We start from the raw sequence: 24,894 nt of genomic DNA, 5'->3' as shown, positions 1-24,894 counted from the left end.
CTTTCTTCACATCTACATCTCACCAATGATGAGGAAAAGCAAAAGTAACCTTTTTAGAACTTTGCATGTTTGCATTTGTCCAGCTACTCCACTGTGACCTTTTTTTCAGACAGGACTTGAAAGTATAATCACCGTGATGATCACATATTGGAGCTAGAAACTCACAAAGAATGTGATAAATATAGGAAAAAACATGATAAATGTGGAGTTATGATGAGCAGGAAAGCTTCCCCTTGAGCAAGCAGAGAGTTTCCATGATTTCTATTTGATAGAGGTGAGGAGTATTGCTTCACAATAATTGTATTTCACAATTCAAAGTCACATGGACACGTTAGATTTGTATCAGGCTACAGAAAATGCTACACCAATATACATTTTCCTCTGCTGAGCAGGGATTTTGGGCAAAAAATAAGGAACTACACTGTGSTTGAACATAACTTTGCTGAACTGGCTTTGCTCATTGGTACCGAGCTCTTGGTGCAAATAGATAGAGGAGGATCCTTAAAAATGGTCATGAAAAGCCCTGAATTTCCCTGGGTCAGCTGCCACACATCATCTATCCTACCCCCTACAGACAGCTAAGAATGCACTAAGAATGTATTAAAATAAAAAATAAAATCAGTGATCATTTATGAACAAACATCAAATAAAACAATCATCACTTCTGAGGTGAGAACATTGCCAACACTGCAGGAAGGGAAAGTGAAATGCCATTACAAATTTCGAGATTGAACGCTTCTGCACATTCACCAGAGAAACTTATTACCTTGGCACATCCTGAAGGTTTTTACTTATATCTTAGAAGCAAGTTACCAAAATTGCAGTAAAACCATGGTTTAGTGATGGTACTATTTAGGAAAGTTTAGTTTAAGAAGCGCTCTAGCTTCCCAGTGCACACAAATTGTTCTCTGTGATTTAAGGAACTTGACATGTAAAGATGGAATATTCAAGAATAGTTTTATTTCAACAGCAAAGCTAATCTCCTGTATCAGAATAATGGAAGAAACAAGTTCATTTCATCACCTGCTGGTTATGAATCTGCAGCAATTCTTGTCTCAGTGCATAAAACTCTATYGAGCTTTCTCCTGAAGTGAAAGATGAAAGATGCAGCACATGCCTACTCACCAGTGAGGTTCAACTGTTCTGAAAATGGGATCATGAACCACAGTGCCAAGCTCACCCTCTTYCAAAATTCATTAGAAAACCCTTTTTAGTTTTTACCCTGATGTTAACAGATAAAGAGCTATTTCCTTCACAACACACTCCCATTCCCTATTAAAACACATATCACCTTCTCCCCTCTCTTTAGTGAAAAATGCTGTTCTCTCACAATCTTTGCAAACACTTTGTGTATAATGGAATTTCCTAAAGMACAGTTTTGATACCCTGCAATCACAGTAGTTAACACTGGCAACACTTGTTCATGGCACCCCTGCTGTTGTCCTCGATCTTGTTGCAGGCTTATGCTGCATTTCCATGAGTCAAATACTTAGCAGGATTCTTTAGATATCCACAAAGTTCCCTTTCTATGAAGCAAAGAACATAACCATGACACAGAGATGAGACACAGCATCAGCCTTGCACAGAGATACACTGCTCATTGAATTTGCCCCCAGTGTGACCAAATTCCTTCAGGGGGCTATCACAATAATCTCAGTTGTGTTAATTCCAGGACCCCAACTTTTTATTTCCCTTATTATCTATTTCCACATACCAAATCATTATAAATGTATTTTTTACTGTAAAATACCCCCAAAGTACTACAAGCTTCCTCCATATTTGCAATGACCATGAACTCAAACAAAAATGGAGCTCTAAAATCAAGTTCTGCCTTTAAAAAAACCCAAAACACAAAAAAACCCCACACCCTTAATTAGAACAGTTTTTATTAAAAGCGAGCTCCGTTGAAAGATTTCCCCTTCCTGCTTCCAAGCAGACCAGGAATAAACACAATCTGCTCTGTGGTATTTTAGTGTTTCTAGACTCTGCTACATGAAAGTATAATAATAAATTGAGGCATGGTACAACTCGTTCTCAAAAAGAATACTTGAATAAATTTACATATTTGTTTAATAGAAGCAAGATCGTAAAAAAAATGAAAAAAAAAATCATCACCCAAGGATGACTTAAAAACTAAAACYCTCATCTTGCAAAGTTGCAAGCAGTACTCCTTCCAAATAATAGGAATTATGTCTTAGAGCTGGAGACCATTTGTAACCTCAACTATTATGACTGCCCCAGGCTCTTGAWCACTCTGAAATAATTTCAAAGTTTAATGAACTGTTCATTCATGGGCAGAGTTAAAATATTTTCTGGCAGAAATCCCCCTGCTAATGGAAACACACTGGACTTAGTCTTGTAAAGGCAGCAAGGACAGGGTGAGGGAATGAAGGAATACCATGGCTGAGGCAGGGAATCTCCAAAATGATGTTATTTTAACAGCTTTGGAAATSCAATGGATCAGCCAGGAAGATGAAACTACATCCCCTTTAAAGGTCTCTTCCAACCYAAACWATTCCCTGATTGTGATAGAAGCAGACAGATCTGAGTGATGTCAGCTATGTAATATCCACACTTCATTTTTTCTTCTCAGACTTCCTGCCTCTGTGGTCACCAAGTCCGAATCCTCCACTGAAGCAACAGAAAACTCAAAACTTTAGAACTGCATGCGTGTGTTGCTCCAGAATCAAGGCAGARTCAGGCACAGGAGGGTCCTTCCCACCAGGGTTCCAGAGAATCACAGAAAATCCTGAGCTGGGACCCACAAAACGATCAAAATCCAASTGCTGGCCTTRCACAGGACAACCCCAAGAACCACATCATGGATGACCACCAGCATGGGATTCAGAGCATGAAGAAAAACCTCACAGGTCTACATTTCCCCTCCTTTTCTGGAAGTGGCAGAGTGAGCCCGAGGTGGAGGTTCTGCAGTTTGCACCATTAATGCTCATTCCTCAGCAGCACTTTGGGAAATGTCTCTTTGCAGCCCTCATTTCACAAAGGCACTTTTTCCTGGCTGGTCTCAGAGATTGCTGCAGGAATACATCTGCCCTTTGACTGACTTTGTCAGGCAGGCTAACATGTTTAGTTTTGAAAGCTGCCAATATTTCACAGCCTCTGGAACGGACAAGCTGCCAGATTTCCTTTGGGAGGAAGAAAGGAGGGGGTGTACATCCATTGAATGAAAATAACTGACACTGAGCTGGATTCAGACTCAAATAAGCCAATCTTTCACTGAATGAAGGCCACAGGTTTTGCCTCCCTGACTTTAGCAGAAAAACAATTTGAGGATTTGGCCTTTGCATTTAAGACTATTTCATAGGATTTGCTTGCCTAAAACCAGAAAAAGATTTTAGATCTGCATGAGCACAGGATGCATACAGAAAAGCTTCAACATCTGCAAATTAACTCTGCAGGCACACAACTGGAACACAGACCAGCAATGATTGCAAGCTTGTATTGTTCAAAACAACAACAGCATCACTCAAAAAACCAACTTGCAATGGAGCAAAACATCACAGAGCTGTGTGGTTACAACTCCTCTGACTTTTGAATGCAAAACCARTTTCTGTTACCTGCAGCTTTGTCTATAGGTGAATTTTATCAGCGTGAGGCAGCACCCTGAAGAGATGTTCTAGTTTTTTGGACAGAACTATTACATTTGGTTCACAGGAAGAGGTGGGATGGATCTATACCATAAATAGGCATAGAAAAGTCATTTCAGCAGGTGTTTTAGTGCAATGTTTTGAAAAGCAAGGCTCCACATTAAMTGTAAGGGTCACCTTTCTTGTCCGGGAATTGGCTTGTGGGGATATTCTTGAAGCATGAAAAGTAATTCCATAAAGATGACCAAGAAATGAGCTGCTAAAAGAAATAATCACACCAAGGCTTACCAGAGTCTCTCAAAAACTATATCCTAAGAGACCACAAAAAAACTATATCTTACAAAATTACATCACCAGCAGCCTTTTAAACCATGCCCCAGCAAAGGAGGACAGGAGCCCAGCAGCTGCCAGGCACAAAGTTACATAAGAAAGAGACTGTTCCAAAGGTTTCTGCTAGACAGAGGAAGAGAAACCACTTTTTTTTTTCCTCCTCACACAAAAATAAAGGTTATAATAGCGGAGGGTTGAATAATAACAAGAACAGTTACAGAAGGAACTGATGAATCAGGAGAGGCAGGCTGCTGGGGCTGTGCATTCAGAAAATCTGCATGGGGCAAGAATTGGCTGCACTGGAACGTCACCTGCATTTCTGAACAGCAAATGCAATCAGCCAACCCTGTGTGAGGAATGAGGGCTGACGTGCACCACAGAACTCCCACAGCCCCCCAAAAGAAAGGAGCTTTTTATCTATTCCTGCCTTTTGCTGGGCCAGAGCAATAGAAGAACACAGCAGAAGGCCAAATTACTCAATCTGAAATACTAAATGCTCAGCAGACATCTTGCCTGTGCAGCCATAGGTGATTTCCATTAAAATGAAGTGAAATAATTCAGTTAGAAAGCAGTCCAGCCCACTTGGCTGACTGCCCCTGCATAGATTTGAGTATGAAATGGTAGATATTTGAAAAGAATGAGTCCTTGGCTCAAAGAAGCCTGGAGAACTTGGAATTTTTCACATTACTGGTTCAGTGACACATYTGCAGGCATGTTCATCCTATGTTTCAGCTATAACCTTCAGCAYGCAGCTCTTGAGCCTTCTTTCAAAATACTGGGACTTGCATAAAGGGCTAATTCCTCCCCTCCTTACAGTGGCAAAATTGCCAAAATATCTACAGGACAAGGAAGCAAAGGGCASTCCAGGAGCAAGAGATCAGCACTGTCCTGTTTGCAGCCCCAGGGTTTGAGAGGATGCAGGACTAAAGTCACGTAATGAAGTCATTGAGCATTTTTACTGCAGGATGCAGTGCTGAGAAAGAGGAAAGAGATAAATATCATTCCATTTGTTCTCAATCAATGGGTAATATCAGGAGGATTCCCGTTTGTGTCTGAGCACCATATTTAAATTATCAGTAAGCATATTTTCTCAACAGATGTCTGATTGTAATCCCCCATCTGATTCAACCTGCAGTCACCGGGGCTACTCATGCTAAAATACTGCAATGGAAGATTGAGATGAAATAAGAGCTGAAATAAGAAATAAAATACCTATTTTTGAGCCACAAAGGCTACATTACACTCTCAAGAAGCACTAGGATCAACAAGGAAGTGCTGYCATGGATGGGAAAACTCTATACAGCTTTCCCTTTAGCTTACACCAAGCCCCCACAGCGTTTCTGGGAAGAAGAAACAACTCTCTTTTAATGATAAAAGCATAACAGAATCAAGGATTTGTCTCAGTGCAATGAGYATGCTGATGCTGACTTGGAATATGATAATTGCTTTTATGTTTTAGACCACATATTTCAGGAACACTCACACTTGAAATGAGGGCTTTGGGCAGTCCTGGACCTCTTGCCATCACCAGCTCAGCCAGCAACACATGCACTGCACGACCTTTGCAATGAAAAATCAGTATAGCATCCAACCTGATAAATATTTCTAACTGCAAATAATAAATTTGTGAGAAATAAATCAAGATTATTTACATTGTAATTAGATTTAGATCATGAGATTCACTGCAAGGTTAGTACAAATCTGTGAAGAGCATAAAACAACCCCACCAGAACCAAGCAGGTTACAGAAGATAAGTGTACAAGGTCAGAATTTCAAATTAAGGGCATACTGTTCAAAACAAGAAATTGAAAATTGATCTTTAATAAAAAGATTATTAAAGGTTAATACACATCTAGTTTGAAAAATGAACTCAAAAAATATAGTCACTAGAATAGAAATGATTCAATGGAGGCCCATGGCTGCAGACTGCCATGAATGCTGAAATCATTTCATACTCATTATGACATATGAACATTGTATTCTACTGTAATCAGTCTTCACAGAGTTAAGAGCTATAATAAAAAGCAAATTTGATAACAGAAATGGTGCTGCCAAACTTCATTTAAAAATCCCCACCCTGAAAACAGGATGCTAAGCCTTKTGTTTAGCAGGACAGTAATTTAGGCATTAAAGCAGACTTTGGCAAGGAGAAAGCCAATCACTCATTTGGCAAGAGGCTTAGTTAACAAAATAACGATTAAATGTWTACTGAATTCTGCTCTGCAACACTTCCCTGGAAGTTTTGAATGATGCTTTTTGTCCTAAAGGGAAGTAAGGGGGGGAAAAGGGTAAAGGCAGGATGGATTGTGAAACAGCAACATGTACCCATTCACTAAGCACAGGCCAGGACTGAGGCGGGTGTCAGGCAATTCCGCTTCTTCTTTCTAACATTTAAAACACTTCCAGCCTCTCAAGACTATTTTCTTCCACCAGGTCTCTGATGGGAATGTAAGAGAGGCAGCCCTGACGTTCAGCATCTGCTCTCAGAAGCAACGCTTCTCCTGTGGCCCAGAGCTGTCAAAYTAAATAATTCTTTTCTGTCCACAAATCAGCTGAGTTACTGCAAAAGCAGAAGCAATGCTCTCCCCTTTTTGTTATGCACASCAGGCATCGTGTATTTTTATTAATCCCCACAGGTTACATATTTTCTCCTGAAAAGCCCAAAGGGACAGCTAATCCTAAAGCTSTAAGTACATCTGTAATGATCAAAGATATTTTAAGGTTGCTCAGCCAGACACAAGCAGCTGTGATACCAACAGCAAATAGATTTTCACAAGTTGACTGGGCTGGATAAAGCAAAATATAATCACAAACAAAAAAGGAGCAATAGTTCCTCCCCTAGGAATAAAAATATTAATTTATTTTGATTTCAATATACATATGCATCTCATGCAATCTAACAAAAACGTCAAAAGACATTTTTGTTGTGTTTGGACACCTGTTAGAGTGCCAGGTTACATTTCACTCTTCTCTTATATTTAAGGGCTTAAGTCAAAATGTGGTTCCAGGTCACGGCCAACCAAGGCCATGCTCATATTTTAAATAAGAGCAATTTCTGCCCTTCCAGTCTCTGTTATACTTCCACATAAACCAAATGTTTCTAAATAAACTAAATGATTTTCACCTCGTGTTTAAAATCAAATCTGCCCAACTGACTCGCCTGAAACACCTCACAACTTTTAACAGAACATCTTATGATGGAAATACTTTTGAGAGATTATATTAAAATAACACAAAGAAATAGTCACCCTAAAGTATCTCCATCTATTGAATTAAAAATCCTGTAGCCGCAATATCATTCTTGGGAGGCATTCAAAGGCCTTCTTTAAAAAATAGATAATTCCTTTAAAATATGCACATTTCTAATGTAATTTATGTAAAAAACCTTATTGGTCTCTTTCCTGTTAAATGCCACAGGATTCTTCATAATGGAATTAATTACAGAAGAAAAAAAATACCGTTTAAATTTATTTCAACCCATGAATTAATGAAACCATTTTCTGACCTAGATTAGAAAAGGACAGGACTAGCCTAAAATGAAAACACAGCTCCACTGAGATTTTTTCACTCCTTTGTAAATGACAGCTTGTTTAATTAGACCTACAACATCAGACATGAAATTCAGCTCAGACCCACATCTTAAAGTGTCCAACATCTTAAAAAAGTGCTAAAGTGCAATAGTGAGTATAAAAGGAAAGTATTCAAAAAACTATGTGCATTTACAAGTAAATGAAAMTGCAGTACTGCATAGAAAGTCCCCAAAACAATGGTTTCTACATTGAAAATAGTTTAAACAATGCAGTAATCCWAAAAATCACTGTATCATCAAACATGGGGAAAGAGGTGAAAATTAATAACTCTCAAAACAGGCTCTGCAAATCAGTTAACRACTCCAGTTAATCCAGAGATTAACAAATTTGATAAATGAGGTTTGTGCTGCATTTACATCTTCAGTGAAAAGAAGAATAAGAGGAGCTCTAAAAAGAAAAGCAAATCCCCAAGTATCTCAGATGAATTATCATGTAAATCTGCAGGATACACAGCCATAACAAAGCAGTTTCACTCCATTCTGGAAAAATCTCAAGACAATTAATTCTATTTCTGAAGAACAATATGACCCGTTTTGATTCCAACTGAAATTTTCAACCTCTTAATTATATAGTTACAATAATGGTGTAATTTTATTCTTTTCTAAATATTGGATATGTCAGGGTATACATATACATAAATATCTGTGTGGGCAAATTTTTATATATATAAATAAGAATTTTTCACACAGCCTCATTTAATGAATATGCAAGTTCTGTGGACAGGATGCACATCACACCAGCACACCCACTGAGACCTGTGGGAGAGGTGCAGGAATTTTTAGCTTTTTCAAGGAGCCAGACCCCAGCTGYTGGGTTGGTGACCCTCAGAAGCTCTGCCTGCTTTGCCTTACTTCACCAAGAAGCTGCTGCTCAGTCTGAGAATCCTGCCTCGATTTCCTCATCCATAAGGCTGTAAGTGTGCTTCCTTCACCTAATCCACAACCTTGATGGCATAATGTTGTCTCAGTAACAAGCATGCCCACAAATGACGTCATATTTTTACATATTTTTTTAATGTATTTTTACATGTTTTTACAGGGAAATTCCTAATTATTATCAGACCATGTTGTGTTTGGAATTGCTAAGAGGCAGTCCTGTGTCATCACTACCTGTGGTTCTTAATGAGGAGATAAAATGAGAGCAAGAGAGCTCACAGAAAACCAGGTTTGGAGAAGAAGAACACATCACTGCCATCAAGCCTCCAAGGTCCACAGACATCAGAAAAGTGTGATTTTCTGCACATTTGGGAAGTTTCTCCTTGCAGATGTTTACTGGGAAAACATGAATTTTCTCACTTCATACAAAATCACTCAGAGTACATGTTCTTCCCCATCAAAAGGCATGACACTTGTTAATATGGTCAGTTTTAAACCAGGAAAGTACATCCACAGAATCACAGAATCACTGGATCACTGGATCACTGAATCACGGAATCACAGAATCACAGAATCACAGAATCACTGAATCACAGAATGACTGAATCACTGAATCATGGAATCACTGAATCATGGAATCACTGAATCATGGAATCACAGAATCACTGAATCACAGAATCACTGGATCACTGAATCACAGAATCGCAGAATCAGCTGGGTTGGAAAAGATCTTGAAGATCAAGTCCAACCTCTGATCAAACACCACCTTATCAACCAAACCACAGCACTGAGTGCCATATCCAGTCTTTTTTTAAACACCTCCAGGGAATTCACCGCCTCCCTGGGCAGCCCATTCCAACGCCCAGCCACTCTTTCTGTAAAGAATTTTTTCCTAATGTCCAACCTAAACTCCATGATCTTGCCAGGCACAAGGTCAGGCTGACAGACCTGTAGTTTCTTGGATTCTCCTTTCGACCCTTCTTCAGGTTCTAAACATGTTTCTACAGTTGTCACATGTAAATAGACCACAAGAAGCTTGATAGGGAAAGCAAAAGAACACAAAACAAACCCAAAGCTCACCAGGCAGATATTACTAACAAGCAAAAAATTAGATAAATTTACCTTAATTGTTGCTTTAATGATATGAGTTCTGTGGCACTGTTCATACTTTAGTAGGTCTTACATCATGAAGTCCCCAGGACAGTTTATTTTGTGGAACAATTAGCAGAGTTCTGGGATCTTGTTCCTTGCAACCCTTTTATTTTTTTCTTATAATCAGCTGCTGGCTTTTAGAATTATGTGTCAAGGACAGAGATAGAAGATATTCCTCAAGTATCTAGACAAAATTCATGAGACACTCAGAACCATCTGTGTTCAAATGATACACAGATAATTTGCTCACCCTTAAATTCAGTCTCAGATAATCACAGCTTTGTTTCTTACATTTGAATTTACAGTTTCATTGCTGAAGCAAATTTCCACTGGTAGTTTTCCAAGTCATATCTTGTATTTCTACAGCGAGCATTACAAGATTTGTACATTTCTATTTCAGCTACCGAATATAAATATATTCCAGACCTTATCTAGGAAACRATTTTAAAAAGATACCTGGTTGAAAATGCTTGTCCTTAAATTCMGTCTCAGATAATCATATCTCWAATGTACTGCATTGCTCCTCTTCTGTTTCTTACATAAGAATTTACAGCTTCATCGCTGAAACGAGTCTCCACAGGTAGTTTTMCAAGTCATATCTTATCTTTCTGGAGCCTGCATTACAAGATTTCTATTTCTATTTCAGCTACTGAATATAAATACATTCCAAACCTTATCTAGGAAATGATTTTTAAAAGATACCTGATTGAAAATGCTGTAGAAGATAATTCTGAATTTATAYCAGATGTCAAGAGCACTGCCTTGGAAGACACTGGGATGTAATTCTCATTGGTCTGAGGCACAAGRTAAGTGTCTGGTTTTACGAATTTCTTAAATACAGCCATAAGGAACACCTCTCACATTGGCAATCCTGTTGCAATTTTTCTGTTAATACAGTTATTCAATACCAGGTGAAATTAGTCACTGGTAAGTCAGTAACAGAGATAAATAGGAGTCATAACAGCAGTAATGAAAATATCTCAGTAAGCCAGTAACACAAATGCTTTGCAACAGGCTTTTAAAAGAAGACATATAGAATTAATCCTCAATAGTATGTTTATTGTTGTTCTTTCTTTGCTATTTTGCCTGTTTTCAGCCAGTSACTGAAATAATAGAAATACCTGTACCATTAACAGTTCCCACAGTGTTTCATCAGTGYTTGAATGTTCTGGAAATGCCCATTTGTATCCAAAACTGCTGCAGCTCAGTGGCTCCTCTAACATGACATCAGACTTGGCTAACACAGACTATTCAATTTGTCCCTCAGCTCCACATTTGGTATAACTTAATTATAAAGTTCTTGTCAGAAAGAACTCAGTTACAATTAAGTCATGGCCACTCTTACAGACACTTGTCTTCTGTTGAATAAAGATCCCTAAAGTTTAAAATTCAATTTACTGCAAGGAATGATAAGTAAACGAACAGTCCCAAGTTAAAATCCAACTGTAATTTATACACAAATGAATTTTACTTTTTAAATCACTACTTTTTAAATCATTAAATGAGCATGATAACTTTATGAACTATCAGCCAGAAATGGTTTCTCTCCTCAGGTTTACATGCAATAGAAATAATACAACTGCCCATAGTATCAAGCCAAAACAGTAAACTGAAGGCATGGTTATGGATTTGGAGATTTTTGTGTCAACAGTACCACCTGCTGGATATCAAGAAGAGGCAGAGACTAATCAAAATTAGTAAAACTCAGATTATGGCATAATTCAATACCGGTCTYGCATAAATGTCACCATAACTAAACTGTTCCAAATGAACTGGTAACAAATTGTCAGATCTYCTAATGCACTCCCAAAACCCTGCAGAAAGGTCACTGACATTTTCAACATGTATGTTTTGTTAAATCAGATATTCAAAACTCACTACACACAATTCATCATATGAATACACAAAATTCAGACTCATCAGCCTAGCAACCCCATTTAAAAGCACTGGGTTATTACTATTAATGACAGTGCTAAGTATGGATTTTGGTGGGTTTTTTTAAAGTTAATTACATAAATAATGTGTTATTTCACTATAATATTATTTGGCAGGGTGGAAGGAGTGCACAAAAATTCCCTCAAAGCACTAAAACAAGCAACCCCCCCCCCATTTGTTACTATTGAGCTACTGAGCATTAACATTCTGTGAAATCCCCAAAATAAGCAGCTATTAAAGGACCTCAATCCAAGTGATTTCACTGAAAGGTTAAAGCTTCAGCAAGAATATACTGAGCACTGAAACCCCCTAGTGATAACATAAAGGCCCCCTGACACAGAACAGAATTGTTACCATGTTTCCTGCTACTTCTCAATAAACAACTTTTTGACTGTGTCACATTAGCACAAAGAACCACTCATCTTTTCAGTTCTCTGTCTTCTACCAGGTCACACTTCCTTCAGAAAGCTGTGCTCTCTTTCTCCATGAAGAGTTCCATCCAAGCACACTTCAATCTTCCTCTAAATCTTAACAGATTTGCAGCAAAATCTGCTTTAGTTACCTTCAGAGATTATCATGTGATGGATCCAACGGGGCACTGCAAGCAACAGAGAACCCCTGAGTTCCTATCTAAAACTGAACGCTTAATTCACAAAATAATAGCACCTTGATATTAAAAAAAAAATAAAGTAAAAAATGCTTTAATTACAAAGCAGAAAACTAACATTTAGAGCCCCTTCCAGTACAGAGAGAGCTGGGGAGATTTACAAGGACATGCAGTTATAAGACTGGCTTTAAAGAGGGAATGTTTTTAAACTGAAAGAGGATAGATTTAGATGAGGTATTAAGAGGAATTTCTTCACTCYGAGGGTAGTGAGGCAGTGGCAGAGGTTRCCCAGAGAARCTGTGGGTGCTGGAAATGTCCAAGCCCAGGCTGGACGGGGCTTGGAGCATCCTGGTGGAAGGTGTCCCTAGGATTTGGAACTAGATGGTCTCTAAGATCCCTTCCAACCCAACTCACTCTACAATTCCACCCAAACCACAATTCTAAGCCTAATGAGAGATGCAGCAAACAAACCCAAAAACTTAAAATTCACACTTTACAATAACGTATCACATCACAAGCTCATGGAATAAATGTTAAGACAAGAACAGGGGTGCATAAAAGATTCACTTTGCTCAGAATTAGCGTGGAAAGCAAGAAGCTGGGTAAATGTTGCCTGATCGTTTATGAAGTGTGGGGGAAAAGRGCCCCACAAGTCCTGATTCTGAAATTCAGCCAATTATTGTGTATGACTGAGGCCTGGGAAAWGAAAGGGAGTGTTAACAGCCTACATGGAGGAGGAATGCTGCATCCTTGAGAAAAGCAGATTGGAATGCAGAATTGATAACGCAGGTGGCTGAAAATTATAAGCATTACTAATACTGTAGCTTTTGCAAACTCACCAGTTATGTTCTGATTACTAATTAAACAGCTGTCTCTTGACCAATGTATGTTTGACACAAATGTATATGCTGGTTGCTAAAGTGGATAAAAGAGGCTGGTCCCATAAAAAAGTGCATATAACCTGCATTTTTAAAGAAAAAGACGAGTGCAGTACCACTTGAAATTGCCATTGCAACAATTGTTTGACCACTCTGGTTTGAAATACCTCTCAATCACCTGTTTTCAAGTCTTAGAACAAAGGAAAAMTAATGTTGAACTTGCCSTTSCAGTTCTTAGGTTGTTTTTTAAACAGTATCTCCCATCCMAACARGCTCAGTTACTTTGYAATGGTCTTAGAGCACCTACCTAGYTGTGAAATTCTTTATACAAAAAAAGGCATAAATGTAAAACTGTAAATATAAATATAAATGTATAAATTCTTTCCTTCTGTTTTTTCACCCACTTTTGTGYGTTTTGTATCTATTCTTTTCCGTCGCTGTTTGGCCAGCAGCGACRATGAAGAACACATTTTATGCTCCTCATAACACAGTCTCTTTGACGTATAAACCAACACACAAATTCAGGAAATGCTGTTGAATAGAGTAATGCTGGAGTTAAATCATTGGAAGCTCTAAATCATTGGAAGAGAACGCTTCTTTAAAAGAAAAAATGGAAGGAAGAGCAGAAGAGCCCCAAAGAGACACTGAACTGGATGTGTGGCGGCCTCGCCGGGCGGGGCTGGGACCGGAGGCGCTGGCAGCCGGCGGAACACGGCGGGGAAACCAACCGCATTGTTCCGCCCTCACCGTCACACAACGCTTTCCCCGTCATCACCTACCGGAGGGTGAAAAAAGGCCCTTTCCCGGCGCGGCCTCAGCCCGGCCCGGCCCCGCCCGCTCCTGAGGGCCGCAGGCCGGGGCGGGCTCTGCCGGAGCGGGGCCGGGGCCGGGGCTGTGGCTGAGGCTGTGGCTGAGGCTGAGGCTGAGTTTGTGGCTGTGGCTGTGGCTGAGGCTGAGGCTGTGGCCGTGGCTGTGCCTGAGGCTGTGCCTGTGTTTGTGGCTGAGGCTGTGGCTGTGGCTGTCACCGTCACCGTCACCGCCTCCTGCGCGGGGCCTGAGGGCGGTCGGACCCGCCATGGGGCAGTGCCTGCCCTGCATGGGGGGCGCCGTCAAGGACGTGGTGGAGACGCCCGATCCGGTGAGTGTGGGAAGGCGGGCGGTTCCCCAGCGGTTCCCCAGCGGTTCCCCGGGCCTGCTGCTCGCTGTTTATCGCTGCCGTGAGGGAGATAGGGAGGGCGGGGAGCTGCCCTCATCAACATGGAGCCAGGCCGCGGGGCTGCGCAGAGCCTCGCCAGGCTGTGCCGGGGGAAGGAATCCCGTTCTTCATCCCCCGGTCCCGGCTGGGCAGAGCTGTGGGGCCGAGTTTGGCCGATCGGAGCACCCCACAGCTTCCATTTACCCCGGAGCCTCCCGCTGCTCCGCCCCACGGATCACGCTGTGTGGGGACGGCGGTTTCGGTCCCCAATCGTGGCCAATATGACCCCGATTTTTACAAGAAATAGGAAAAGCTTTTTTTTTTTTTTCTTCACTGCGTAGTGATGCTCGGCTCTAACCGCCTCCGCTGCATGACGTTTTTGCTCGCTAAGAGCCCCTCTCTGTGCTTTGTGCCCCTCACCTGAGCATTTCAAGRGGGACAAGAAAAAGGAACCCGCATTCCTCTTCCCAAACTCCGAAAGGACGKTTCACCCWCTGCKTGCCATTTCACCCCAGYCTGGATTTTTTYGAGTGAAGGAGTGAAAGAGCTGAATAGCGATTTCTGGTGGRGTTTGACAGTAGATACGCCAGCAGCTSCCCTCACCTGAGCGTTTCAGAGGGGACAAAAAAAAAGGAGCCCTCTTCGCCTGGAAGAGCAAAATCATTCCTCTTTCCAAACTTTGAAACGTTTCACCCTCTGCGTGCCATTTCACCCCAGTCTGGATTTTTTCGAGTGAAGGAGTGAAAGAGCTGAATAGCGATTTCTGGTGGGGTTTGACAGTAGATACGCCAGCAGCTGCTTTTTTGGCGTATTGATCACTAAAAACACTTCGTTCTTGCAAGGGGAAGATGATGYTAATTGACTTCAAGTTGACATTTTGTGGGAGTTTGCGTTACTGATTTGAGTTATACTTAAAAATTAAGACTTTAAAAAGAATGCACAGACTGTATTGAAATAGAATTTCACTGTCTTTAACGTTATTTTTAGGAAGTRAAAAGAAGACAACTAGCAGAAGCTGCTGAAAAGAGGCAGATGGAGGTAATGTCTGATAAAATGCCATTTTTTGAAATTGTTTTGTATAACTGGTTTATGGGGAGAGTGGCTGTGGCTTCTGTGATAACAGTGGGTATCATGTTTGGATGGTGGGAATTGTAATTATGTACTTTACTAGTGTTAATTTTACATTTTTACATTTATATTTACAGTTTTACGTTTATGCCTTTTTATGTATAAGGAATTTCACAGCTAGGTAGGTGCTCTAAGACCATTGCAAAGTAACTGAGCTTGTTGGGATGGGAGATACTGTTTAAAAAACAACYTAAGAACTGGAAGGGCAAGTTCAACATTAGTTTTCCCTTGTTCTAAGACTTGAAAACAGGTGATTGAGAGGTATTTCAAACCAGAGTGGTCAAACAATTGTTGCAATGGCAACAATTTCAAGTGGTACTGCACTTGTATTTTTCTTTAAAAATGCAGGTAATATGCACTTGCAGGTTCTCTTTATCAAAAACAACAGTGTGAGTATGTTTATCAGCAAAGATGTAACATTAACTTAGCCTTCTGCCTTTTTAAAGTTGCTAAGCTTTAACTACTCCAATATCTTTAAACTTAGAAGAGAGGATACAAATGTTCTAGCAGAACAGTCAGCCTGGGGTTTTTTTTCCATTATATTTGGTTTTTTTCTATTATATTTTGGGGGGTTTTTCCATTATTCCATATTACTTTTTCCATTTACCTGTTGTAGATTTTGAATAATGTATCTTAGAGACCACAGCTGAACTGTGAAGAGAAAGGAATTTGTTATTTGTGTGAATGTTAGTGACATTACATACTGAATTTGGAATTGACCATTATTCATAGGGACTGTGTCAACCTGGTTTGAAGGGAATTTGGTAAATAATGGAAGCAACAGCTGAGTGATGCTTTAGACTCCTTAAAACTCTTGATTTTGTGTCATTCTATGTAACCCACATGTTATTTTCAGTCACAAAGGGGTTTTTAAGTATATCTGTAGGAAGTGTCTAGCTCTTAACTGGGTAAAAAGCTTTCCTGAGAGGAAGGAAAATGAAGCAGCTGGGATTGTGGATGGCCTTGAAGTTTTGTGGGATCCATTATGCTGCCAAGCAAAATGGAAGTATCACTCTCTGTTACTTTTTGTTTCCTTGGAAGACAGAGATAAAAAGTTTACCAGGATTCTTCAGGACTGTGGGGTCATTTTAGCCTCTGAATGTTGGGTAATGGGGATGTTTTGCAAACAGCCTTGTTTAGTTTGGGCCTTGTGAGGGGACAGGAGGGTAAATCAAATGCCTTTCTCTGCTTAGTGTTTTCCTGCTTCTTACCTGCTCATTATCCATCCTAAAGCTGTGTGAGCTGTTCTTCCTTTTGGGGTGCTACAGACAGTTTGGGTACCTGACTCACTAGGATCCACTTTCCTAAAAGGCAGGTACCATATGGTTTAAGTAGGTTGGTATTTGATGGGAAGATCTGTCTTAGGAGCCCATTGGGAATTGAGCCTAATTGTCAAGACCTTGAAATTCAGATGAAAGCATGGCTGTTTTCCCTTGGTAGATTTTAGCATCTTGTGTGTAAGTTCTACTGTGTTATAACTCTAAACTTAGCTAAGAATCACTTTTTAAAACATTTTAATTTTCTATTTCTTTTGCATGGTGTTGACTGTCTGTAATTCTGATTTCCTGCCATCCAGTCTAGCTTGTCATTAGACAGTTCCCATGAGGATGTGAAGCAGGCAGTTCACAACAGGTTTTTCATTTGGTTCTCCTGATGTCTACACACCCTGTGACATTTTGGAGACTGTCACGCAGGTTATTTCTCACAGATCACAGTTTAAAAGTTGAATTTCTTTACAGACTGGGCTAGCACTACTAACACAACCCTTCTCCCCTGTTTCTGAGGGTAAGAGTAGGCCCTGACACTGGAAAAACCACAGACTAAAAATGCGTGGATTTTTGGGAAGGGAGGTTCTGGTTCTGAATCTGAGGATTAAATGTCTTCACCTGGATTTAACAACAGTGTGAAACAAAAACATCCTCACTTACTATGGGGCCAAGAGCCCATAGAATGAAGAAATATCCTGAAAGGGCTGCTTTGAATAATGATAGAATTACTAAGTGTTTCAGTCTTCATGCAAACCACATTAAATGGTTTCATTAAATGATGTTGCCAAGATTGCAGTTTGGTTTCTCTCCAGAAAAATAGCTACCTTGGTCTTACCCAAATGTGTTTTCTCCCAGGCTTCCTCTCGAGGTATTAAGAATGTATACTCTGTMGAGCAGAAGAAAAAGAAACAGGAAGAAATGGAAAAAAGGATGGCAGCTGAACGTCCTGGAGGAGAAGGAGGACTGAGAGTAAGTTTAAAAAAGAAACAACATGGTTCAACTGCCTGTTTATTCACTGTGAAAATCCTCTTTTGTCATGTAGAAAACTGAATAATGTGAGAAAAAAGTCAAAAGGAAAAGAAATGGAGTAGAAATGGAAGCATGTGTCATCATGCAATGTTCTTAATGATACTTCATCACTAGGACAGAAAGACAGCAAGGATGGCAGAGAACTTTTTTTTTTTCCCCCTTCCCCCAGTTTCTGCACCTATGATGCATCAGTTTTACAGGTCTGGGTCAGCACTCGGGGCCTCACCACTGTGCTATCCTGTACTCAGTGTCCCTTTTCAGKGCCAGTTGAGATTGTCTCCCTTCCTTTAGAGCTTCTAGGAAACATCTGTACTAAGTAGGGCAATGGTTTTGGTGTTTGTGTGTGTCTCTCTTTACGAAAGAAACATGGTGTAAATATGGATGAAATTTACTACTATTGCTATTCTAATGTAAACTTTGTCCCAGAAGGTGAGGCAGAGATTTAATGAACAATTATAATTTCTCAAAAACAATAGATGCATCTGATCATTGAAACTCAGGTTTCATAAGCCTTCATCCTTTGCCCTCATTGCCATATATGACTCAGGAGGCAGGAGTTTGTGTAAGTTGCCTGGCATGCTGCATGTCCATCACTTGCTGGGTTAAAAAGTGTTAGAACAGAAAATTTATTGTAGCTGGACAGCCTTGTGGTGTGTGTTTGGTTGGGTTTTTTTCCTTTCTTTTATCTTCATACAAACCTGAGGTGTGCTTTGTTTGATTTTTTAGTGGCAGGTTGGATAACACGTGACTTTTGGAGAGAAGATGGTTGATGTTTACTGCCAAAAACTTGCCAGTTTGTGCAGCAGAGTGGCACTTACTCATCCTGTGGCTTTGCTGTTTACATCTGAAGACTCAGCAGTACTTTGCCATTGTGGGACAACAGAGGTGGAAACATTCATAAGAAACTTAAGAATTAACTCTGAACACTAAGGTTTTGCCAATTTTGTTTGTTTGTTTTCCATGCATGTTTTATTGCTTCCCTGTCAAGAYTTCCTGTCAGCTGGAAGTGGCCTCCTTACCTGTAGTCAGTCAGTATGTCTGTCCTGTCTGGTCAGTTGATGTCTGTCTGTCTGTGTAAGACTGGCCTAAGCAAGCTCAGGTGCCCACATGTTGGTTTTGATGCTTATTTCAAGCTCTACAATTAAACTTTTCTCTAAGTCCTCATGTAGATAGTTGTTCATAAATATATATATTTGAATATGCAGGTGATAGCATTTCTCTTCTGTTTCCTAATGACTTTTGAACTGCTTAGGAATTTAGTGCCTTTTTCAAAAGAAGAAAAGTCGATTCATGGTGGGTCCTTACAAAATAGAATCATTTTGTGACTAGCCAAAAAATAAATAAATAGAAGCCTTTATAAATCCTGTATTCTTAGATCAAGAATGGTGTTTTATTATGTGTCTAATAATTGTTCTTATTTTCTCATGTGGATTTCTTTTGGGTCTGTAAGTATTTATAATGAACACTGAAAGTTAAACATGAAATTAAAAATCCTGTTATTAGTTGTCCTCCTTTATTACCACGAGAGGGCAATGCTGCCATTCTCAGGATTTTGAAAAACAGGAAAAAGTTACTACGTTAAAAGTTTCTGTATTATCTGTTTAGGTGGACTACCTGCTGTGCAGAAACATTTCTTTTCCCCAGAGGGCATTATGCCCATTTATGCATGGGCTGTGTACCACACTGTGGTCCCATTTCTGACCTGGTCAAGACTATGAAGGCCTTTTTATTTTTTCACCCCTTGACCTCTGTGTTTTGTCTTTCACCTCTCTCGATAGTGCCTAATGCTGCCCTGGCAGTTTCCTGGCTTAGCCTTCAGAATTGAGTTGAGAAGGGAGAATTTTCAGTATTAACRTCATGGTGTTTGGGCTGAAAAAAGCTGTGATCTTGAAGATGCCTTCAGTTTCCTTTGATTGCTGGCCATTGCTCTCTTCGGTGTATTCACTGGTCATAGTAATTTTTTTTAGAGTTCAGTGAGTATGCATTGAGTTACAAAACAATTATCTCAGACATTGAAATATTCCAAGAAAGTGTAAGTGCTGCATAAGTGTCTTTGTAGGACAGGTACGGTGATGTTAGATTGATCTGAAATGAGAATTTCAAACTCAAAACATTTTTCTCTTCATTCTCTGTCATGCTGCTCCCCCAGAACTGCAAGGGGAGCAAATAACCACGAGTCTCTTGTCACCCAAATCTCAGCTTGCGTTAGTGCCATGAACACTTTTCATTTAAAGCCATCCAAAGAACCTAGTGAAACCAAACACAGTTCCTGTGCTTGTTTGTCTCCCTCCTATGTAAAAGCCAGAGATGTCTATGCTTCTGAAGAGACCTTGTTTGAAATGTCAGATTAATCCTACAGCTATGGAACCACATCAGAGGATTTGGGAGTGTGTAGTTTTAGACTACAAATCACCTATAAATCACCTTAAAAGAAGTTCTGATACCTTACACAGCCACTTGTTCAAATGACCAGGCTCAAATGCTTGGAWATTATTTGGATAAATAAAAACTCTTCCTGTTGCTGTAAATTTCAGTTGAGAAAGCAGAAACTACTGCAATCCAGTAGTGTACAGCTGCTAGCTACCTGACATGTCCCATTAAACAGAAGGCTGAGAGCTGCATCCTTGAGAGCTCCTCTCTTCACAGATGTCTTCCCTTTCTTACTGCTTACTGCAGTAAGTTAATGTGAAACACAACAGGAGTTTTGTCCTTATTTCCCCCAATCCTAGATGTTTACTTCACCTCAGAGGTTATTAAAATGCACATGTGCATGCAAATTACCCAGAGAGTTGACATTTTGTTTACATCAACACAACTCTTGTCTTTTTTCTTCATCTTCTGAAAGCACWGTCTTGCAGATCACTTCAAAACCTGGCAGGCAAAGCCCAGAGCTGTTGAGCTGGRCTGAAAAGCTCTCCCTGACTGTGAYAGCATCATCTTTGTTGCAGTAACAAAATGAAACTTTGCTACTCCGTTCTGGTAAAATACACATTGTGCTAGGGAGAGTGCTGAAATTGGGGAAGYTGCAGTAGCTGTGTCTCCACAAGGATGGGCCCTGAGGAACACAGATGATTTCAGCATGTGGATTTGGCACAGTGGCACAACTAAACTGGGACACAGCTCATGAGGCACAAGCAGTGCCAGCAGTTTCTCCAGGTCTGGGAAAGCCTGCCCAGTCCCATAAATGTTTGTGTGATCCCACCTGCCTGTTCCACCTTATCTTAGACAACACACCACTGGCTAAGAAAGGACACAGATAATAAAAATAAAAATTAAAATATTGTACCTGCTTCCTTGGCTGGTGCTGCAGGGCAGCAGCCTGAGGCAATACAAAGCATAAACCCAAAAAAGAACCAAACCCTTGTCAGCGTCTCCATCAGATGCTTCTGGAACACCGTGACAAACAGCTCCTTCCAGATCTAAAGTGAACATGTGTGATGGATTTGGTGTTGAGCCTTCAGTTACAAGAAACTTGCTACACCTTCCCACACAYAACTGCCTTCTCATTTCACTCATCCCCACCAGCTTGGACCAGCTGCCACAGATTTTTCCATATCTTCTCTCAATTGCTGTTGGAATAAAAGGTGGTACTGCAAAGGAAGGAGCAATTATCACTATAATAAAGATATTAAAAACCCCTGTCTTCAATCAGTGATGTAAATGATCCTGCTCAGAAGAAAAAACTCCAGACAAGGTGACAGAAGGCACTTCCTAAAATGAGCAGTAACAGATGTTACAGGTACATTTCCAGACTAATTCTGCAGAGCTTCCAGCATGGTGAGTCATATCTGACACTATAATAATGGTTTTTATAAACAATTTTACATGATTTATCCATTTTAAGATTAAGCACAGTTTATTCACAGCCAGCTCCCAGAGGGTTTGGCTTACAAGGACATTGAGAAAAGACTTTGTTGCAGCTCCAATCAGTTAAACYTTTTAGGACTTKAGCCTCCTCAACATTCAAATTCAGYCAATTTACACAGCAATAGAATGAGTTAAAATCACTACATCATAGAAAATGGCCTAAATCTGTTCTGCCCCACCATTGCAACAAGAGCTGTATGCCTTTGAGCAAGATTCTGCTGCTCAGCTTTGGCTTTATAAATTGAGCCACAGATTCCTAGCAGATTTTTTAATTGCTATATTGCTACAGGACCTGATGCACTACAAAAATACCATTTATTAGATCAGCAAGTTACCTCCAACCTTTTCTTCCAGCATTTTTTGTTTTGTTGATGCTTTCATTTCCTCCTCTGTTACCCACACCCACACCAACGCAGTCAAAAGCAGTTAAGTCCCACCTGCATGTTTTTTACACAGGTGGTGCTGGCAATACTTTAAAATAAAATCTTTTATAGGTCCTGGAACTGCCAAAGTTGAAGTTTTAAGTCAGGAAGTGTTTTCATGTGATTTTGTGGTAAGACATTTGAGTAGTCTGAATCAAAAAAAGACTATTTTGATAGGTACAGTCCAACCACATAAAGGGGTTCATGTTTAATTTAAAATCTTGATTTGGATTTACTGAGACCATGTAGAATATTAAAATAAACCTAAGAATACCTTTTTAACAATTATATGCTCTTGATTTATTAATACGTAAACACCTTCAAATATTTTAAAAAACCAACATCATAATAACATAAACTTGGCCTTGGATGATGAAAATAAAGGTTGAAGATCTTGGAAGTCTTTTCAACCTTAATAATTCTATGAAATTCAGCTAATTATGTTTAAAGAACCAGCCATTATTTCAAAATAAACATCTCACATTTTCACGAGTGAGTTTTTTTTTTCCCGTCTGTTCATTTGAAAACAGTGCTTATATGAAGATCATGATTTTTCTTCAGCTGCACTGCATTTTTCATAAAAATGATGTTGCTTGTGGTCTGTTTCCTGCTCCTTTATGGGGAACATACATTGCTTCTATGACAACTGAATCTTCCTATGGCTTTTCAAAGGTTTTATTGCTTCACTTTATGTCTAATCTTCGTAGAAAATGTTTCAAAATGAGAATCAAAGGCTGCAACTTTGGAATTATGTCCTGCTACTCTGCCTGATGCACTTGTGAACTGTCTGTATTGAAGCAGGTATTTTTGGATGGTGAGGTCAGCCTTTTCCACAGAAGTGAGACACAACACGCTGATTTTAATAAGGCATGGAACATGAAAGATGGGCTTGATCCTTTCTAGCCCACAGACATTTTGCTGTCAATTTTAAAGACCCACAGGAGCAGATCATAAGACCATYTTTTAAAATTAAACATCAGAAAATAGAGAAAAATACTAGTCAGTGCTAAAAATATATATTTTTAAGGATGTTTTCAGGGTTTTTTTTCCTGCAAAGAAAAATTACTTTTCARTAAAATTTGGGTATTTCTGTGCTGTTTGCCCCTTTCTTCGTGCAGCTCATTATTAGGGCAAAAAGCATCCATTGTAGGCATCCAGTCTGTAGCAGCAAAGTGGAGATGAGAGATTACAAATGATGAGAGTTTCAAAATGTATGAGTATTTAAAAAAAAAATTTATTCCATTTGTAAATTTATACAGTCAGTGAAACAATCCTATAAAATGATTTTTTTCTAGGATGTTACAAGGCACATAAATTACCAAATATAAACATAGAAAAGTAGCCAAAATCATGAACTAAGCCCACCTATGCCTTTGGGTGCATTAGAGGTGTGTGTGAATGATGAATGGGAACGTGAATCACTCTTACAGGGTGATGAATATTTCMCATTTGGCATCACCAACAACATTAAAAAGAAGAGGAAGGAAAAGCTTCTCCAAATCCAGAGGGATTTGCATCTTCTGAAGCTCCCACTCGGGTCTGAGGGCTGTGTCCCTGTTCCTGCTTCCCTTTTGGGCTGCAGAACATCACCCCAATTCCCTTTTGGGTGTGAACATCCCTGTCTGACAGAGGAATGGCCAAGCTCTCCACTYCCCATGCTTCTGTATTGGCAGCTTTGTGAAAAACAAAAAAATCTACATATAGATCAAACACTCAGCATCATCTTCAGCTTTAAAACGGTGTCAACAGGGCTTTTTTTTCTTATAAGCAATGGCTTCAAGAAGTTGTTTGGCATGCAATAAGCCATTCTATTCTACTAATTAAGAAAAGGTTGCAAAACATACAAATAGTCAATTTTTATTTCATTTCAAGAGACCAAATAATTTCCACAAATACTCATTTTCCCACCTGCATATATATATTTCCTAGCCTAACAGTCAGGGATTCAAAGTAACAAGATTTTCATACAAATATATTTTATTGTGTATTTTCTTCCATTAACAGGATYGGCTCCTTTATGTAGCTCTAAGTATACATTCACGTATTAAAGAGTAATAATTTGGCTAAAAATATAAGTCTATTTATTATCTGATTGTAGTAATTAGCCTATCGAGGGTAATTTGCTATAAAAGATACAGTACTAGAAATAAATAGTTCTACAATTCAAAGATCTTCAAAATGGGGTGTCACTTCCAGTCTGTTTGAAATCTTCCAAAGTCCTTTCAAAGCATTAACTAAATTCGCTACACTTGGGAAAAATAATTTGGACCTACAGACATAAAGTCCCGCTCACATGAGAAGTTTTTTTCACTTAATCTCCTTCTTGGTTTTGTAATGGGCAGAAACAACCAGGTAATTGTCTGGATTCATGTCCCTGAGGTTTGGAGATTTGCTCTGGATTGGAGAGGTTTTGCCATCTACTCGGGAGATCTGCAGCATTCGGCACGGGTCGTGCTTCAGCAAATATCCTGCAAAAGTCTCCCAGCCTCCCCCGACACGAACCATCACGTGTTTGTTGTGCAGCATCTGAAATCACACAGGCAAAAAAAAAAAATAAATTAAAAAAACCAGAAATCTTGAGAGGCCACCATTCACAGAGGAAATCATGCTTTTGGCTGCTGTAAAAAACTCCCTGCTTTAACTGAAAGTTGAGAGATTACAAATGGTAAGAGTTGCAGAACGATGTCTGGGACAAAGGAAAAATGTCAGTGAAAAATGACATGTCAAGGAAACATCAAGAAAAGTTAATTAGACATGGCATTCCTGTTCAGAATGGAATTTGTAGGTAAAAGGACAGTGCATTTCCAAACTTTTGGGTGACATCTGGTTGAGTCTGAGCACCATCAAGGTGACACTTTCTCATCCCCTCCAGACACAAGGAAGACCCAGATTTTGGGAGATTTTGAGCAGAAATCGAGCTGCTCTTGGCTGCAGCAATGATTCATGAGAAATATTTCATGCAACACTCAGCAGAAGGGATGACACAGCAAACAGATTAAATGCATAAAAAGAA

General features: G+C 39.6%; 2 protein-coding genes across 2 annotated transcripts in view; one reads left to right on the top strand and one right to left on the bottom strand.

Moving 5' to 3' along the window:
• Positions 1 to 13,967: 13,967 nt before the first annotated feature.
• On the top strand, positions 13,968 to 19,340 carry SVIP (small VCP interacting protein). The gene is made up of 4 exons (XM_057382708.1): positions 13,968 to 14,110; positions 15,155 to 15,205; positions 17,419 to 17,532; positions 18,319 to 19,340. Exons 1-4 carry the CDS (start codon positions 14,048 to 14,050, stop codon positions 18,331 to 18,333), a joined length of 243 nt encoding a protein of 80 aa, XP_057238691.1. The 5' UTR covers positions 13,968 to 14,047; the 3' UTR covers positions 18,334 to 19,340.
• Positions 19,341 to 23,761: 4,421 nt separating this feature from the next.
• Positions 23,762 to 24,894, bottom strand: part of GAS2 (growth arrest specific 2) — a 41,285-nt gene continuing 40,152 nt past the window's right edge. The window contains exon 9 of the mRNA XM_057382710.1: positions 23,762 to 24,407. Within this exon, the coding sequence (XP_057238693.1) occupies positions 24,189 to 24,407 (219 nt within the window). The 3' untranslated portion in view covers positions 23,762 to 24,188. The remainder of the gene's footprint in view (positions 24,408 to 24,894) is intronic.

Source organism: Malurus melanocephalus, unplaced genomic scaffold, assembly GCF_030028575.1.
Source record: "Malurus melanocephalus ecotype Western Australia unplaced genomic scaffold, MMel_1.1 scaffold_580, whole genome shotgun sequence".
Taxonomy (NCBI): domain Eukaryota; kingdom Metazoa; phylum Chordata; class Aves; order Passeriformes; family Maluridae; genus Malurus; species Malurus melanocephalus.
Note: the sequence above shows the minus strand (reverse complement) of the source record. Positions and strands in the feature narration are given on the sequence as shown.